The sequence below is a fragment of the Artemia franciscana genome, chromosome 7 (genome assembly GCF_032884065.1).
Source record: "Artemia franciscana chromosome 7, ASM3288406v1, whole genome shotgun sequence".
Lineage (NCBI taxonomy): Eukaryota > Metazoa > Arthropoda > Branchiopoda > Anostraca > Artemiidae > Artemia > Artemia franciscana.
Window position 1 is genome coordinate 58,040,780 of NC_088869.1, and position 18,265 is coordinate 58,059,044.

Here is an 18,265-nt window from a genome sequence, read left to right on the forward strand (position 1 = left end):
TCCGTTTTTCATGTGTATTATAACGGGTTTCAATTCAATTCATTTTGTGTTGTGTTGTTTCAATTTTCTGCAGCTGGGTCTTAGCACAAGTACCATAAACAATGAGCCCATAATGAGTATGGGGTCTTATATGTGATTTGTAGAATTGGAGCAAAGTTTTCTCATTACAACACCAGGGTGTGGATAGTTTATTATTCTGATTATTCTGATTATTCTTTTTATTATTATTCTTTTTATTCTTTTTATAGATTATTATTCTATCTTTTTGATAGATTATTATTTTTATAGATTATAGATTATATTATTTTTATAGATTATTTTTTAAAAAGATTATTCTTTTTATTATTCTGATTTTCCTATAGCATGTTTTTATTGTGTTTTTGATGGCTTTGGGGGTAATAAAAGATTTGCAAGTTTGGCTAAAAGGGTCTGGTGGTTTCTATTGTCATATGCCCCTTCGAAATCTAGGAATACAGCTAATAGGATATTATTTTTTTAATGAGATTCATTGATGGCATTTGTTAGAGAGAAAAAGAGAGAGAGAAAGGTTGATTTAAACAACAATCTTAGCTCAAAAAAGCATTCGTTGTGGAGTGGTGTTTCCTGAAGCCAGTTTGAGTATGAGGTATTTTATTATTCTTCTCGACAAATCAAAGGAATTGGTTGTAAATCATTTTCTCTGTTAATCTTTCCAGCACAGGAGGAATTATCATACGCCTGTAAGATTCAGGGTCATATTTGGGTTTATTTTTCTTTAAAACTGGTAGGAGGGACGAACATTTCCAAACATTGGGGAATTTGGAAGTTACCAATGCATGATTATAGCAATTTAGTAGTTCCTATTTATAAGAAGGGGTGAAATTCTTTATCCATGTAGGGTGTTTGTTGTCATAGCTACTAGTAGCTTTAGCCATAATGTGTTGTATTGCATCATTCAGTTCATAAATTGTGCATGGACGTATTATATACTCTGAGCCTGGGCGAGACTGTTATATGGGATTTATGGAAATTAGGATGGTGTTGCTACTATTATTTGATAGTAGCTTATTAGAGAAAAAAGTCGCAAATAAGTTTGCCTTTTCATTATCATTATCATAACGGGTATTATTATATAATAGCTCATACTGGAGTGGGTTGGGAGATGTTTTTTTTTTTCCACAAATGTGGCTTCTGATCTTATGTATAATTGGCTCATGTGTTTTCTCTGGATTGATTATTTCCAAAATTATTCCAGTAATTATATATAGTCTTTAATATAGAATTTTGAGATTAGCCTCTGCTTGTAATTTATTTAAATACGTAGCTGGAGATTTTTTTTATGTTCTCCTAGCTGCCTTTTTTGTTCTCTATTTTGGCACTCATTTGACCTCTATGCTTTAGGAGTGTGTTTAGGGACTGTTTTCTTAGGTGTTGTCTTGGGGATAGGATGATTAGCTGCATTTGTTAGTACGGTTTCCAAAACTTCAGCATGTGTGTCAGCTGTTATAGTTGAAATATATGATCCCTGGGTGAGACTTATTATACTTTTTTTATATATAGTACTTATTTTACTTGTCAATTATATATATATATATATATATATATATATATATATATTTATATATATATATATATATATATATATATATATATATATATATATATATATATATATATATATATATATATATATATATATATATATATACTTATTATATCATATAGGCTAAATATACTTATTATTTACATATAATTTCATCATTAAGCTTATTCTTGAACATGGCCCACTTTGGTGTTAATATATTTGGGGTATGGGGCTGAGTTTTAGCGAGTTCATTGATTGAATAAACTATGGCAAAGTGGCCCGTGCAAAAGTTGTCAATTTTCTCTATATAAATTTTATTCAAAATATTTATGGACACAGTTTAAAGATCGATTGTGGAAAGTTTACCAATTTTAGGGTTAAGATATGTATTTAAATTTGGATGGGTAGCAATTGATAAATTTAATATTATCTGAGATCGAATGTCCAATAAATTTACCAGCTTTATTTGCTGGCTTATCCCCCACAAATGGCTGTGGGCATTAAAATCCCCTCAAATAATTATATTTTTTAGCATCTTAGAATTGCTTAGATAACTAAAGAAATCCATAGCATCTTTGGTTTCATCATTGGGGCTATAGAAGCTCCGGACCAGCTATATTTTGATGTGATTCTGTCAAACATTAATTCCAATCGCGTCAACATTATATATAAAATTAACATTATAAAATTAATTCCAAAAAATTTGATATTATTGATGCTTCATCCCCCTCCCCCTACCTTTCTCTTTGATGACCTATCTTTTCTCAGGATTGTATATCTTGGGGACTTTTTTTATTGGTTTTGGGTCAAGTGGGTTTTCTAAAGCCAAGCAATATCAGTGGATTTTTGTTCATAAAAGATATTCATTTAACTTATTTTCTGAAAATGACCTTACATTCCACTGAATTATTGGGATGTGCTGCTTTGTTGCTTTAGTTTTCATTTGACTGTGTGTCAATGTTTTTCTTTGTTAGGAGTAAAGAAAGATTCTTTTTCCTTGAATAAGCATGCGATTGGGTAGGTATATGTTTGTCAATTCATTTATGATTATTGTTTTCTATGGCCGTAGTTGGGTCATAGACTGAACTACATTAGAGTTTAATATGGAGAGGCGTATATTAGGTGTTAGCTTGTTTGGTTGTTCATCAGAGTTGACATTAATTAGAGGGTTAATTCCTGGCACTGCTTCTAATTCAGTACTGCTTGGGAAGGGTGGCCAGGCAGACCTCTTATTGGATGAGAAGGATAATTGGCTCAACCTTGGTGTTACTCTCCGGTAGGATTTTGAGCTGGGGTGTTTTGGCGAAAGAGTCTTGTGGGGGTGCTAGTTGCTTTAGGTGGAATGAAGTTGGGTGTTCTGTGAGTGTCATTATTGGGTGGATTCGTAAAGGGTTTAGTTTGGGGTGATTAGGCTGTATCTGCTTCCTGAGCTGCTAATGGATAAGGTATAGCTTTATCTGCAGCCTTTTGGAGTGTTAGTGCTAGTTTTTTATATGCAGGTCATAATGTTTTACTTGAAGAATCAAGGGACCTTGGCAGTTTATGCATGTAGGCTGATTTTTTTTGGAATTTAGCATTCCTTGGGGTACTCTTACATTTACTGCGGGTTTGTAATATTTCACTGCATTCGTTTGTTGATTATCCCAGGTTTAGTCATTTTTGGCATTGGATTAGTTTGGGCTTGTAAAGCTTGTGTGGTTTCATTTTTCCAATGAGAAAAATCTGGCCTGGGATATTGCTTTTTTCTCTAAGTGAGAAAGGGTAAGACTTGCTTGACATTGCCGAGTTGGATGACATCTGAAACGGGATTGGGTTGCCAGTTCTGTCAGAGTAGCTCTTCCTTTAGCTCTTGATTTGGTATTCCTGAAAGAATGTTATACACAGCTATTTTAGATGGGTAGGGGTTTTGGGTCCAGAGAGCAGATTTTATTGGGATGTTTAGAAGAATTTTAGGAGGGTCTTTAAGTTAAGTAGTATCTCTGCTGATTTAGAATCTTGGAGAGCCATTAGCAAAGACCCAACACGATTGAGGTTTGATGAAAACATTTGTTTTTAACAATTTGAAAATTTCAACCCTTATTAGAGTTATCTTATTTATCTAAAAGGGAGTTTCAGGAGATATTTTTATGTATGTTCCAAGGTTTGGGGAGGGTGGGGTTGGAGCAAGGGGAAGGGAGTTGTTTTTGATTGGGGAGGTTCTATTTCGTTTTTCGGGAGCTCCTTGAAAGGACCTCACGAAAGTCATTTTCCTTTCCATCATGGATACTGACATAAACGCCTACCTCGATTATTGTCTTATCCACTGAATGTGAGTTTTGGGAAAGACTTGGCAAGCCAAGATGGGGCGATTGTAAGCTTCTTTGGGAGTATTTGGGGTAGAGTCTGGGGGGACTTTTCTCGGGGGTGTTCAATGCATTGCCTATTCAAACAAGCTTTAATGCTAATAAAAGGAAATTACAATATCAGACCGACTCCACTCTTGTGAAGGGAGGTCTTCGACATCCGCAAAAAAAAAAAAAAAAAAAAAAAAAAAAAAACCAGCGAGATCTAGAAAATGGTTTGGCGCACGATTCCTTTCTGATAACTCGAGATAAATATACACAAGAAATTTCTTTTTTTCAATTTCTTAAGATGTTGCTGCTGATCAAACTTTCTACTCTCAATATATTTTCTCGATCAAGTTAAACTGCTTTTCTTGTGTTGTTTGCAATACTTCTTCCGCTTTTTTTTTCTTTCAATTCTTCCAAACTTTTAACTGCACCCTGTGCTTTGGAGATTCTAATTTTACGTCTTCACCACATCTTTATTGATAATGCTGCACATGTAACTAACATTGCCTCTTCCGTTCCCTGATATTTTATCTAGGACGCCAATTTTTTGTAGAATCTAAGTCTAAGAGCGTTTCACTATCTTTTGTGGTACCACGCTCTCCCGTAGGCTCACTCAGGCTCTCCTCATTTTCCCATTCTGCTATATTTCTTGTGTTTTAAATTATATTGTTTTGATGTTCTTTGGCATTTTTCTCTTTTTTACTCCGAAATACAGATCTGGATCATTTGTTCTTGTAATAGTTGATTTTTTATAAATATCTCATCTGTCTTATCACAACTTTCAAACTAAGTTATATAAACGGGGAAAGGACGCAACCCTTCTTGTAACCTTAGTGTTAAAATTTAGTCAACACCTTATTTTCCTAAAACCACAATTTCTGTCTCTTAAACATCACCAAGTCTAGTAAATTTTATCATGCTTAGTAATTTGTTTCCTACATTTTTATGTAGTATAGCAAAAATAAATATATTTTCAAAAAACTACGAATAGACAAATTACAGGGAAGTGAGAAATTATGGGGTTTTTATTGAAGATTTCAGTTACAAAAACATGTTAAAACTATTTTGCGGAGTAAAAGTAAATAATAAATTCCAAATTTTTTTTATATAGCGCATAAAATCCTGTCACATGATCTTGGAATGATGTGTTAAAACATTTTTTTTTCGAACCATTGCCGGTTTAACCTGATCATATGAAGTAAATATGGCCTTGCAATTTCTGTGAGTGAATTAAGACTTGTGTCTAACTTCTCTAAAATTTATGGCAAGTCTATAAGTAAATGGATAAATTCAAGGACAAATGTACAAGGATACGAAAACTTTTAGAAATATGGAACCCATAATAAAACCTTCAATATTTAGAAGAATGACTCTATAGCCCCCCCCCCCCTCCCACATATGTACGAAGTGTGTGCAGATGAAGATATTGAGGACCAGGATAACTGGTCATAGGCCCACTGTTTCAAAGAAACAGTTTTTTTTCTTTGATTTTAGGTAGAGAAATCCCTTGAATTTGAGTCTTAGCCTAATTTTAAGAGCTTATGTAACGTAGGATAACGCCTTGATAAACGTTTGACCCTGCTCAATATACTAAATTATGTTGTTGCTATTAACTTTTAGGTGATAAGATTCTCTCCTGATGGCAAAACGTTGGCTATTGGTTCTCGGGATAATCACATTTACTTATATCAACTAAACGATGATTATAAGAAAGCGAATCGTGTTGGCAGGTGTACGGTAAGTTATATTTTGTGATTTTTTTTTTTTTTTTTTTACTTTTTTGCAACTTTTTATTGACGTTTTTTTTTAACTTTTTAAGTTTTCTATTCTAACTAGATGGCACTTGTGTTTCAGGAGTCATTTGAAATAGTTGGAACAACAGGTCAAACTTTATCGTAAAGAGCGAGATATTGAGGAGGGGCTCTTAGACGTAATAGTTTTTGCTCGTTTTAAGTTTTAATGTAGCTCCTTACTTTTAGTTGAAAAAAAAAACTTATTTTTTGTTTAATCTTTTGCATAGGTAAGATACGCTAGTAAAAACTCTGATAAGACACAATGCTCTAAAGTAATAACTAACTGGACAGTTTCCAACTTAATGGATGGTTTGTCCACACAGTGCTTTCTATACAGATGCTTTCTATACAGATGCTTTATATACAAATGCTTCTCACACACCGTGTGAGAAGTAACAGATGCTTTCTATTACCAGAAGCAGATGGCACTTGTGTTTCAGGAGTCATTTGAAATAGTTGGAACAACAGGTCAAACTTTATCGTAAAGAGCGAGATATTGAGGAGGGGCTCTTAGACGTAATAGTTTTTGCTCGTTTTAAGTTTTAATGTAGCTCCTTACTTTTAGTTGAAAAAAAAACTTATTTTTTGTTTAATCTTTTGCATAGGTAAGATACGCTAGTAAAAACTCTGATAAGACACAATGCTCTAAAGTAATAACTAACTGGACAGTTTCCAACTTAATGGATGGTTTGTCCACACAGTGCTTTCTATACAGATGCTTTATATACAAATGCTTCTCACACACCGTGTGAGAAGTAACAGATGCTTTCTATTACCAGAAGCAGGTGCCAAATAAAAAGTGAGACATGTACCACTCTAATTCTGCAGGAGGACAATTTAATAATTTGTATGTAAAGCACTCTTTAGCAACAAGGTCACTAAGTCGTTTCTATGCCTGTAGTGGTAAGGGATGCATAGATTATGATTGCACCAATTGATTCCACGCATACACCTTGGCTATAAGTTACACAAAGCTGAATCAACAACGAAGCTATAATATTCGTGCAGGCATCTCTCAATAGGACGACTAGCCTGAGCGCTGTAATACCTATGACACCCTAGCTCTGGACCAAATTGCCACAGTGTTCTAAAGTATGGCTCTTGGAATGTAAGTCGGATATTTCAGAATGTCACATGTTATTTTCTTGTACCACTGTACATGGAAGGCTAGAGAAGGCATTTTGAGTTGATTCAAAAGTAGATATTGGCTTTATCGAATGACCCTTACGCTAAATCATTAAGCTTAGTCTATGCTCCTTCAAAAGAACATATCGGCAAGCTGACAGCTGAACAACTACTTTAGAATTGCTTATGTTGATATAAAAACCAAAGTGGATCTTAAAGGCCAATACTGAAAGATTTGAGATGTTAATTTTCACAGACATAAGGTCTTATCTATGCCCAGGGATCCTCAGGGAGGATAAGGGAGACTAGAATTTCTTTTCCTCATGTCAGCATATTGCCGAGCATTATTAATTTGTCTTACTTTGTGTATGCTTTCCAGTCTTCTATTATTCCCGAATAGAACATTTATAGTTCACTTATGAATTATTGGGGATTAATAATAAAATAGCTATTTAATGGCTGCGACCGTTCCATTTAATCTAAATCGATTTAATCTAAAGTTTTCATCGTTTTCTTGAAATGTTTTCGAAGTTTCCTTAGGAAAGAGGGTAGAGTGTGTTCACGCATCTCTTATCCGACTTAGCAGGTTCTCCTGAACTTCCCCGGATGTGAATTGCAAAAGATAGCAAGCCACGTGCCACGCCACGTGCTAGCTAAAACGCTTACTGACAACTAGGAAACTAACAAAAGTGATCACATTTACTTCAATGTAAACATAGCGCATTTACCAATCCCTGAAAGTTGCCATTTTCAACTATTGTTGTCGTTTTTTGCTGTCGGACGCACTAGAACAGTCAGCCAACAAATTTCCTTTGTGGAAAAAGCCATACCATTATTTGAAATGACTTGAACCTACTAAGACAAAAAAGGATATGATTTCTAGGACAGGATAGGACCTAGATTTCTAGGACTAGGACAGGATATGATGTCTTGGCTTAAATAGAATCGGGTATTTTATTAGTACGCCAAAAACAATTAGAAAAAGCCTTTTTATGAAATAAATTGATATTGAGTTACCAACCGTACTTCAGGTGGGCATGACACCAACTATATCACTTTTTGAGGTGTTTTTTTTTATGCTTTTCAGCATCAGAATGAACTGCTCTGAAGATTCATTTAGTGTTGTTTCCCTCCATAAATTTCTTCTAACCCTTTTGCTTTATTTGTTAACCTCATTTGGCATCAGTATGAAGTTCTCTGAATATTTATTTATTCATTTAGTGTTGTTTCCTCAGTAAATTTCTTCTAACCCTTTTGCTTTGTTTGTTAACCTCATTTGGCATCAGTATGAAGTTCTCTGAATATTTATTTATTCTTTCATCATTAAGAGCTTTTTTTGTTCCTACGACCCAGACCCATAAATGCACTAAATGATAATGTCAAATCTGAGTGCAAAGCTTATATTTAAAACTGAAGAAATATTTCTGAACATTTTCAGAAAATGGTTGGATCCATTCTATTATTTTTTGCATGACTCTTTCTCTTGACTCTACTTTTTAAGCAGTAAAAACTTTAGCGTAAAGAGCGGGTGGCTAAGGAGGAAAAGCCCCTTTTATATACGGAGTAATTTCTATTCGTTTTAAGTTTTAATATCGCCCCTTACTTTCAGTTAAAAAAACTTGTTTTTTTATATTTAATTTCTGAACGTTTTTGAATTAATGCAAGTTTTGATTTTGGCTCTCCGTACATAAATAATGAAAACGAAATTTGCATTTTAATTTCTTTTGACTAAATTGGCTTTCTCATAGTTTTAATCAGAAGATTTTGAGAAAAAAGGAGCGGGGGAGGAGGCCTAGTTGCCCTCCAGTTTTTTGGTTACTTAAAAAGGCAACTAGAACTTTTAATTTTTTGCGAACGTTTTCATTAGTAAAAAATATACGTAATTTACGAATTAACTTACGTAACGAACTTCTATTATCGTATGTTTTATTACGTATATGAGGGGGTTCACCCACTCGTCAATACCTCCCTCTTTACACTAAAACTTGAATTTTGTCTCAATTCCTTAAGAATGACATCTGAATCACAAAGGCCGTAGAATAAATAGTTGAAATTATTAAAAATACTTTAGCGTAAAGAGCTAGGTATTACGAGGAGGTGAACCCCTCATATGTGTAATAATTTCTATTCGTTTTAGGTCTTAATGCTACTCCTTACTTTCATTTGAAAAAACTTTTCATATTTATTTTTTCATTGTTTTTTTAAATAATGCTAGAAAGTCCTGCGCCCCCTTCATTGAAATTCTCTTCCCCCATGATAAATTCCTCCATGGAAAAATCCTTCCAAGTAACCCCCCTTCAACTTCTCCCCCCCCCCAAGCCAAAAAACTCCCCCTGAAAACGTCTGTACACTTCCCAATAGACATTAGTATATGTAAACAACGGTCTAAGTTTATAACTTGCAGCCCCTCCCACGGTGACTGTGGGGGAGTAAGTCGTCCTCAAAGACATAGTTATTAGGTTTTTTGACTATGGTGAACGAAATGGCTACCTCAGATTTCGATCCGGTGACTTTGGGGAAAAAATGAGCGTGGGAGGGGGCCTAGGTGCCCTCCAATTTTTGGTCACTTAAAAAGGGCACTAATCTTTTAATTTCTGTTATAATGAGCCTTCTCGCGACATTCTAGGACCACTGAGTCGATACAATCGCCCCTGAAAAAAAAAAAAAAACAAAAAAACAAATAAACACGCATCCGTTATCTGTCTTCTGGCAAAAATTGTGAAATTCCACATTTTTGTAGATAGGAGCTTGAAACTTCTACAGTAGGGTTCTCTGATACGCTGAATCTGATGGTGTGATTTTCGTTAAAATTGTACTACTTTTAGGGGGTGTTTCCCCCTATTTTCTAAAATAAGGCGAATTTTCCCAGGCTCGTAACTTTTGATGGATAAGACTAAACTTGATGAAACATATATTTAAAATCACATTAAAATGCGATTCTTTCGATGTAAATATTGGTATCAAACTTCCGTTTTTTAGAGTTTCGGTAACTATTGAGCCGGGTCGCTTCTTGCTACAATTCGTTACCACGAACTGTTTGATCAGTTTCATCATATTACACAACCGCGTGTACACTTTTATTTCTAAGCTTTTTCTTATTTCAGGGACATTCAAGCTTCATAACCCAACTTGATTGGTCAGAGGATGGATCCGCGATCAGGTCAAATAGCGGAGATCATGATGTTCTTTTCTGTAAGTAGCCGTTTTTATTCAGCTTAAGTTTGATTAGACAAACCTGTGCCGCATATGTACCAGATAAGTTTTTTGTTGTTAGTATTACATTTGATTGTTTGACATTGTTATATACATTTCCTATTATTACCCATAGAGAGTGTTAAAGACGTAGTATAAAAACACGGACGTAAAAGTTTCACTAATGTAGTGTCGTGTTTGTTTTATGAGTTTCTTTGGGCCGAGAGCCGAGGACGTGGGTTCGTGTCCTCGTGTCGTCAACCTAAAGTCCTGGCTTGGGATGGAGGTCAGTAATGTGAATTTCCGAGCTCCATATCCCAGGATACCCACATCGTGGGATGTGGATCCAATGGGGCCTTGAGGCCTCAGCTGTGAGCCAGTTGGGACCACGTCGCCACAAATTATTTTATGTGGGCCGTTTAACAATTCTCTATGGACCCACAGTAAATGACATTCTAACAAGTATGAAAATAGTTGGTATAACTTCTTTGTCATTATTCCTTCACAATTTGTTGTAACAACAAACAGGAATAGTTTCTTATATCTATGCAATACAATAATCCATGCATAATTGTTTTCTGGATATTTCCTCCTACACCCCCCCTCTCGCAAAATAAAGAGTTAAGGATATAATAAGGTAAAAATTTTCATATGAAATAACAACAACTACATACAGTTATCATATTCCCTTTGACTCCTCCCCCCCCCCCCCCCATACCCAAGTCAATAACATGAGACGTGGGATCAAGAGAAATCATTGATAATAAAATCTGGAAGTTTGGGAAACTAATACTTCATTAATATTTTTCATAATTTTAATTATCCATTAGTAATATTTATACTTTTATTCACTGCTTTCGTTGAAACTTTTAAACACCAATTCAACATCTTTTAAACATCGATTTCAACTCAAGATATGGAGATGCAAGCGCTCAAGTTGAAGTATTCGCAATTCATTGCATACTAAACAATAGTATTAAAGAAGACAGCAACAGAAAATTTTCCGTCACGAATAACTGGGATATTCTCTTAGACCATACAAAAATTAAAAGAAAGGTTCAGTCATCGAGGAAATGTTGACAGATTTTATTAAACTGCATCACAATAGTAGTGTGATACATTATTGAATTATACCTCGAAATAGATATACTTGACAGAAATATTAATGAAACCGCCAAAATATCTCGCGATTAATAGGTGGCAGAGTTCTTCTCCAAAAAAAATAAGGTAGGCCGACTAAAACCATGACTAAAAAGATCATGATCTACTAAACAAAATAAAGACAAAAATCTAGTTAAGCAAACTACTTACCTTACCTCAAACTACTTACCTCGGCCATTTTTTTACCATGAAACAGACCGCATGAACCGTCTTAGAAAACTGTTTATATTTAAAACATGGTAAATTGTTTAGTTTACTCTGTAGTAGCTCTTTGGATTGATGCTTTGTTTGGTAACACAGATCCCAGAGATCGTCCCCGTTGACGACATGTTTTTTACCTGTCCCTGTAAAAAAGATACAGCAACTAAAACACCGATTTGACGGCCTATGCGCCATCAAGGGCTCAGGAGGACCTTTATCCTTTACCTAAATTATTTAGTTTAAGTAAATATAAAGTGATAGAAAAGTAAATAATGAAAAAGAAACAAAATCAGTTTCTTATAAACATTGTCTTCATGTTTGATTCTCTAATCGGTTATTCTATTTGTATATAAACTTAATTATTAAAGTAGTAATTGATAGTTAGCGACAGTTATTGAAATTAGTGACCGCCACTGCAACAAAGCTATTGCTATAGTGTGAGATCAACAAAAACTTTAATTAGCTCCTGGGTATTGTCAAAGCATGAAAATTGGACTTTAACAATGAAATATTAGCAGCAATTTTAGACTATTTATCAAGGTCCTTTTGCTTAATTTTTTGTCTGAATCATCTATATTTTGGGATTATTTAGTGCTAAATAGTTTTTTGGTAAGGAAATAACCCTTTTGGTGTTTATTGCGAGAACAGTTCTTGTTTTGTTGGAAGGCACCTGATAACATATACATGGTGTTTTCGAAGCTTGCAGGCTTGAAATCTGAAATCACTGACTTTGACTTTCTGACTGAAATCTGACTTTCTGAAATCAAATTTACTTACCTGAGTTGGATAGACGTGAAATAAAGAATATTCAGTTTATCGTAATTTGGTGTACAAATTACCTAGTTAGTAGGGCTTGTTTAACTGGCTTGTATACCGCAACAGCCCACGTCCTCCTAGTTCATACAGGATTACCTCAGCCAAAGAATTATGCCTCTAGAGGGTTTCTAGGTAGTTGAATGTGAGGTATTTTATTATGTTCAAATAATGACTTATCCAAGTTATTATTTAAATTCTTGCCCAGCTTTCTTGTTATGTGGGCGTGTGTTTTTTCCCATAGAAACTTGCTCAGTACAGCGATGTATTTAGGGGGAGGGGTATCGGGCTCGACTTCCCCAATATTTCTCCAACTCGCACTTTGATCTTGAAAATGCAGGTAAACAGACTATTTATCAAAAAAATGAGAAATATTTTCTGGATTAGTGAATTGGTTAGAAAAATGCTGGCATAGAACCCTTAAACTCCCTCTCAACAAATAATCAGGGAGTCGATGCTGGTTTAGTTTAAATAATTTTTCTTTACCTGATATTCATGGTTTTATCAAGATTTTACCACACCAAGAAAAAAAACCTGGTTGAAATTATCGTGAAAATTTTTTGCGTTAGTTTAAAATATTACTTTGTTTTCAGGGAATCCAAACACTTGTCGTCAGATACTCCAACCATCTCAATTGAAAGATGTACAATGGGCCACTGACACATGTCGTATAAGTTTCAATTCAGTTGGCATCTGGCCAGAAGGTGCCGATGGAACCGACATTAACAATTGTGCTAGATCTCACGATGGCAGCTTGCTCGTTACTGGCGATGATTTTGGCACAGTGCGACTTTACCAGTTCCCTGCTTCAAACATCAAGGTATATTTTCAGTTTCATACCTTCAGTTTCGTTCTTCAGTTTTATATCCTCAGTTTTGATGAGTTTATGTTTACAATATTAATTGTCCCAAACAGAGTTAATTGGCACTGTCTGTCATCTCCATTAATCTTCAAATGGTTTCTTAATTTAGTAAGAACAACCAATTTAATTGTACTTAATTCAACTATTTAGAATTATTATATTTAATTATAGTTATTCATAGCATACATAATTCAGCTATTGTTAATTTATTCTTCAAAGTGTGGCTTGACATTGTGAGATTCAAGGATATATTACTTGCAATTAATGGAAGTTTTTAAGTAATTTCTGGGTAGCCTGGTATGGGTTTTGTAAGATTTCAGTTTAAATAGTTGAAATCTATTATGTATTACATCAATTTTATTTTTGGTGCAGAGCCTAAGCCTGTGTTTTCAAATCTTTTTTATGCCTTTGTGAATTTAGCAGTACCCCTCAGCCTTGTCGTGTACAGGCTAATTACACTAAACTTTTTCGTTGGTAATCAGTTGGATAAGTTATCATGTCGTTTAATTTTGGAACCAAAATCGAATTCTAGGAATTTTAGGTGTCCTTAGTTTTTAGTGGTTTTTTAAGGAGTTGAGGTAGCGTCAAACTCTTGCGTTTGGAAGCAAACACAACAGACTCAGATCCAAACTAATTATTAGCAGGCAAGTCATTTAGCTGTAGAATCGTGTCCATAGATTGTGCTGCAGTTAAAGTCGCTATTAATCTTTAGATGACATTTGTTAAAAACCTTGATGACATGGCAGTAAAAACGAGAAAGGAAAATTTCTGATTGAATTTTGGAATATTAGATAAAAATTTTGCTTCAGAAAAGTGAAAAAGTAGCAAAATTCTTCTGCCTGGAAAGTTTATTTATGAGAAACTATACTAATTCTAACTCGCAGAAAAAAGTGCTATAACACATGCTTGAAAACACAGAATATAGGGGGACAGACATAACTTCAAAATCGACAAAAATATAGAGGGCGGTCTATTAAGTACCGGGGGAGGGAGATCGCTCTATTGCGTACATCCATGGGGCAAACGAACTATTCAGAAAAAGTATCCATGCTGGGGTGATTAAATGCTGGAAATGAAGTAATTGCATCTTTTATATAAGGAATTGATACAAAATAGATACAGCAAGTCCTTTAAGGACTTGCGGTACTAAACCAAAGCATATTAACTAACCTACGATATGCGCAATTTTTGTGCTGTGGATTAGATGGATAGCAGATTAGAACCTGCATTTTCTTCCTCTTTTCTTTTTTTTTTCATTCGAAGTACTTTCAACGTTTTTCAATTTTTCCAAAAAAACATTTTTTTGGAAAAATATATTTTTTTGGAAAAATATATATAAAACATATTTTTAAATTTTTCCAAAAAAACATACGACTTATAATTTTTTCTTTTAGAGCATTGGTCATATCTATGGTGGGCACAGCAGTCATGTAACCAACGTGGCTTTTATGCACGAAGACAATCGAGTGATATCAATTGGAGGAAAAGATATGTCGGTACTACAGTGGAAAGTTTTAAATCAGAAAAATCGCTTTGATGACTAATTTATTTCACCTCTCCAACTAATCCGCCCGTTGTTTGTTAGCTAATATATAAAATCAAATGTTTTTGCGATCTTTTGCTCTTCATAGTTTTGCACAAACGGTAGTTTTTTTTTTTTTTGTTGTTGAAGAATCTATTTTATTGGTCATTGCCACATAAAAATTGACGTCAAGTCTCTAAAATGGCTATGATTGGTCAACTAAAAATAATACACCAATAAGAACCAAGTTGCAATCATGCGGACTCTTGTAAATCAATGTGATTGACCTATTTAGCCAAACGTGAGACCACTAATAGACAATCAAGTGGAATTTGTTACCTGTAGTTTTAATTTGAGAAAGAGCTACGAACATCGGATCTCTCTGAATATGGTGCCGTTATGTATGTGCTTTTTGGTGTTTTTTTTAGAAATGTTAATACTAGTAGTTGATACACCCCCTCCCATTTTACATTCCTTATTGTTCTTTAATTCGAAGTACATTAGCTATTATTGATGTAAAAATTGACATTCATGAATAAATTAATTCTCTTAACTAATAGAATTTAGATTTGCTATGCTTATATCGAATATGTTTTACATAGCTGTTTTTAGATGTATTAAGTACTGACTAAAAGTTTTCTTGTAAATGTGTATCTAAAAAATATTTATCTGTTTTATAGTCATTTTTTTTATATAGAACTTATTTCAGGGAGTCAGGTATATAAGCAGGTATCTTATGTACCTGTTACCAGGGGCGAACCAAGGGGGGGGGGGGGGGTAACGGGGATACATCCCCCCCAAAATTCGGTAAATTTGTCCCGTAGGATCGACATTCTTATAAATCTTGACTAATACAAAAGCATAATATACACCATAAATCTTATTGTGATGAAGATGAAAAAATGAATGATTTATTTTATAAAATAAACTTTAAAACTTACCGTCTTAAAAATTAACCAAATTCATTTTAAGCTTTAATCCAATTAATGCGGACTAATGCAGATACAACAAGCAGGTAGTGTGTGACGATCGCCACATGTGAATATTTGTTGTATGCGAATGCAGTTGGGAACAATACCTGGCTTTCGCCAAGCCACATGCTGGTATTATCTCCTAAGATCGTGGAACTTTATGTCAATCACGCGTGAGCTTTTCTAGGGTTTATATAGAAGTCTACGCCTCTGTTTATTAGTTAGTCCATGATGTCAAAACGAAAGATTCTGGGGGCAAGGGTTGTGTGTTATGCCCACGGGGGTATATAAGCTTTTTATGGAAGGAGTGGTTGTGTGAACTTTAGAGGAAGCTCATTTGATCGGAAATTTAGACTTCTGGTTCCCTTTTAAAGTAAAGAGTCGAAATTAATGGATCGCAATTAGTCCCCCGCCCCCTCCCTGACACCCTCTTTTCCTCAAAACACATCCGAGCAGAATTTTAGGAGAACTGTTTTGTCCAGTATTGTTGAAATGTCCAGCAATTATGCTGGCAACCTCCTCACAGTCCTCAGGTTAAGGGCTGCAAGTAAGACAATTCGTTCATTGTTTATATTTATTGGTATGCATATCATTAAGAAAAGTATGCAGGTTGGATCTTTATTTTCTAAAAAAAATATCTCAAGAATTGATTTGGTTATTAAGTAGGAAACTTCAGAGACTCCTAAAGGGGAAAATCATCTGACAAAAAGGCAAAATGTGCACTCTACAAAAGATACTTCTATCACTGCTACTACTACTAGTGCTGCATTTACTACTGCTACATTTACTACTGCAACATTTACTAATGCTGCATCTACTACTGCTATATTTACTACTGCTACTACTACTTCAACTACTAGTGATATTGCAACTACTTGTAGCAAAACGTTAATACTGCTGCTGCTACTAGTGCTACAGCTATTACTATTGATAGTACTAGTAATAAAAATACTACTACTGTGACTCCTAATGCAACTATGCCTAAGGGTATGAGGATAAAATTTTAAAGGATTTTTTTGGTGGGGGGAGAATCACAACACACCGTCTGTATGCAGGAACAGTTATAGTCTGTGAAGTTGAAACTAACAGGGCTTGTTGTAGAGGATGTTGAACTAACTAAAAGAAAATATTTGTATCCTACTGCTACTGTTTCTACTTGTATTACTACTAATGATACTATTATTGCTACTTCTACTACTACTACTACTACTACTGCTGCCACTAAAGCTAAGGCTAATACTATTAATTCTGCTGCTACTACTTCTACTGCTGCTATTAAAACTAAGGGTATTAAGGCGAAAATTTGAAAAATAATGAAACTGAATGGAACTAAATCGAAACACACTCTGCCCTCACAGATTGTTAAGAGGACGTATCAGAAATGTTTCAGGAAGGGTTGATGGTATTAAGTTTAAACTTTCAGCCTGTGTTGAAAGGAATATTGAAGAAACTGAAGGTGCTATGCGCATACTGCTACTGTTGCTACTACAACACCAACTATTGCTACTGCGCAAGCTAAGAGTATTAAGGTGAAGCTTCCAAGGAATCTTTATGTGGATGTTGAACTAAATAAAAAGTTCTAATGTCATTTTTAAGAGTCAAAAGGGATTAGAGGTCAATCAACTCTCCTCCCAAGCCCATTCATTTTCGAAACACATCCAGTCAAAAATTTTAGACAGTCTTTGTTCAGCTTAGTAGAACGGTCCAATAGATATATCCCTAGGGATAGCAGGTATGTCAGTCTCCCCCCCCCCATAATTAAGTAATCGGTACATTATGCTTTAAAACTAGATCAAAAGGTACTGTGTGAGACACCTCATACAGTACCTTTTGACACCTCAGCAATGTATCGAGAACGACTCAGGTTCTTCAAGGATTCCTCCTCTCACTTACTCTTTTTTGTCTATTCCTAAAATGTGTGATGGCACTTGTCCCTAATAGCACAGGAATATTTTTGGGAAAATGCCTTTTTGACCTAAATTGTATATACTAACGACGTTAATAGTCTCAATAGAACAATAGAGGAGCTCCAAGCCAGTGCAAACACTATTGACGATGCAGTTAGTTCCTTTGGAATGGATATAAACGTCAGCAAGACCAAGGTTATCCGAGTATCTAGGCAGAGACTTGTCTCCCACTAATCAGAGTTACTATTTGGGACCATAAAATCGAATGTGTCGACCGGGTTGTTTACCTAGGGAGTGTGCTGACATCCACAAATGACTCATGAAAAGACATCAAACGACACCTAGCTGTTACCTTTGTATGCTTCAAGTCACTGCCCTCTATGTGGAAAAATATATATTTGCCCTTCAAACTGAATATGTGATTTTTCTGTGCCACAATGTTTCCAGTTGCAACATATGAAGCAGAGACACGGACTAAAAAAGCCGATGACAAGCAAGCGAAAATGAGCTCTGAAAGCTCACTGGCATCATTTACTTTGACCGAGTATGAAACTAACGGTTACTGCTCTCCTTGAATTACTCCCGAACCATATAGTACACCCTCCAACTCCAACAGCTTTGATGGTCAGGACACTTTCAGTCTGTCTCCCCAGTCCAATTGCGCAAAATAGATTTTGAAGGAAGAATAAATGCCTTACGCCCAAGGGGACGACCTCCCAAGCGCTGACAGTGAAACTTTTCTGACCGCCCCATCCCGATGCTCTGACTTTTCTTTGAAAAACTTGTTTTGTGAGAAAATTTTTTAAATAAAAGTCTGATTGTTC

General features: G+C 35.0%; 1 protein-coding gene across 5 annotated transcripts in view; it reads left to right on the plus strand.

Annotated features, from left to right (window-relative positions):
* The window catches only part of LOC136029531 (echinoderm microtubule-associated protein-like 2), a 139,517-nt gene extending 124,392 nt beyond the window's left edge, over positions 1–15,125 (plus strand). For all 5 annotated transcript variants that reach the window (XM_065707998.1, XM_065707997.1, XM_065707999.1 and 2 more), the window contains 4 exons: positions 5,515–5,631; positions 9,917–10,004; positions 12,773–12,999; positions 14,436–15,125. In XM_065707998.1, coding sequence (XP_065564070.1) covers positions 5,515–5,631; positions 9,917–10,004; positions 12,773–12,999; positions 14,436–14,585 — 582 coding nt within the window. In that variant the 3' untranslated portion in view covers positions 14,586–15,125. The remainder of the gene's footprint in view (positions 1–5,514; positions 5,632–9,916; positions 10,005–12,772; positions 13,000–14,435) is intronic.
* The last annotated feature ends 3,140 nt before the right edge of the window (positions 15,126–18,265 follow it).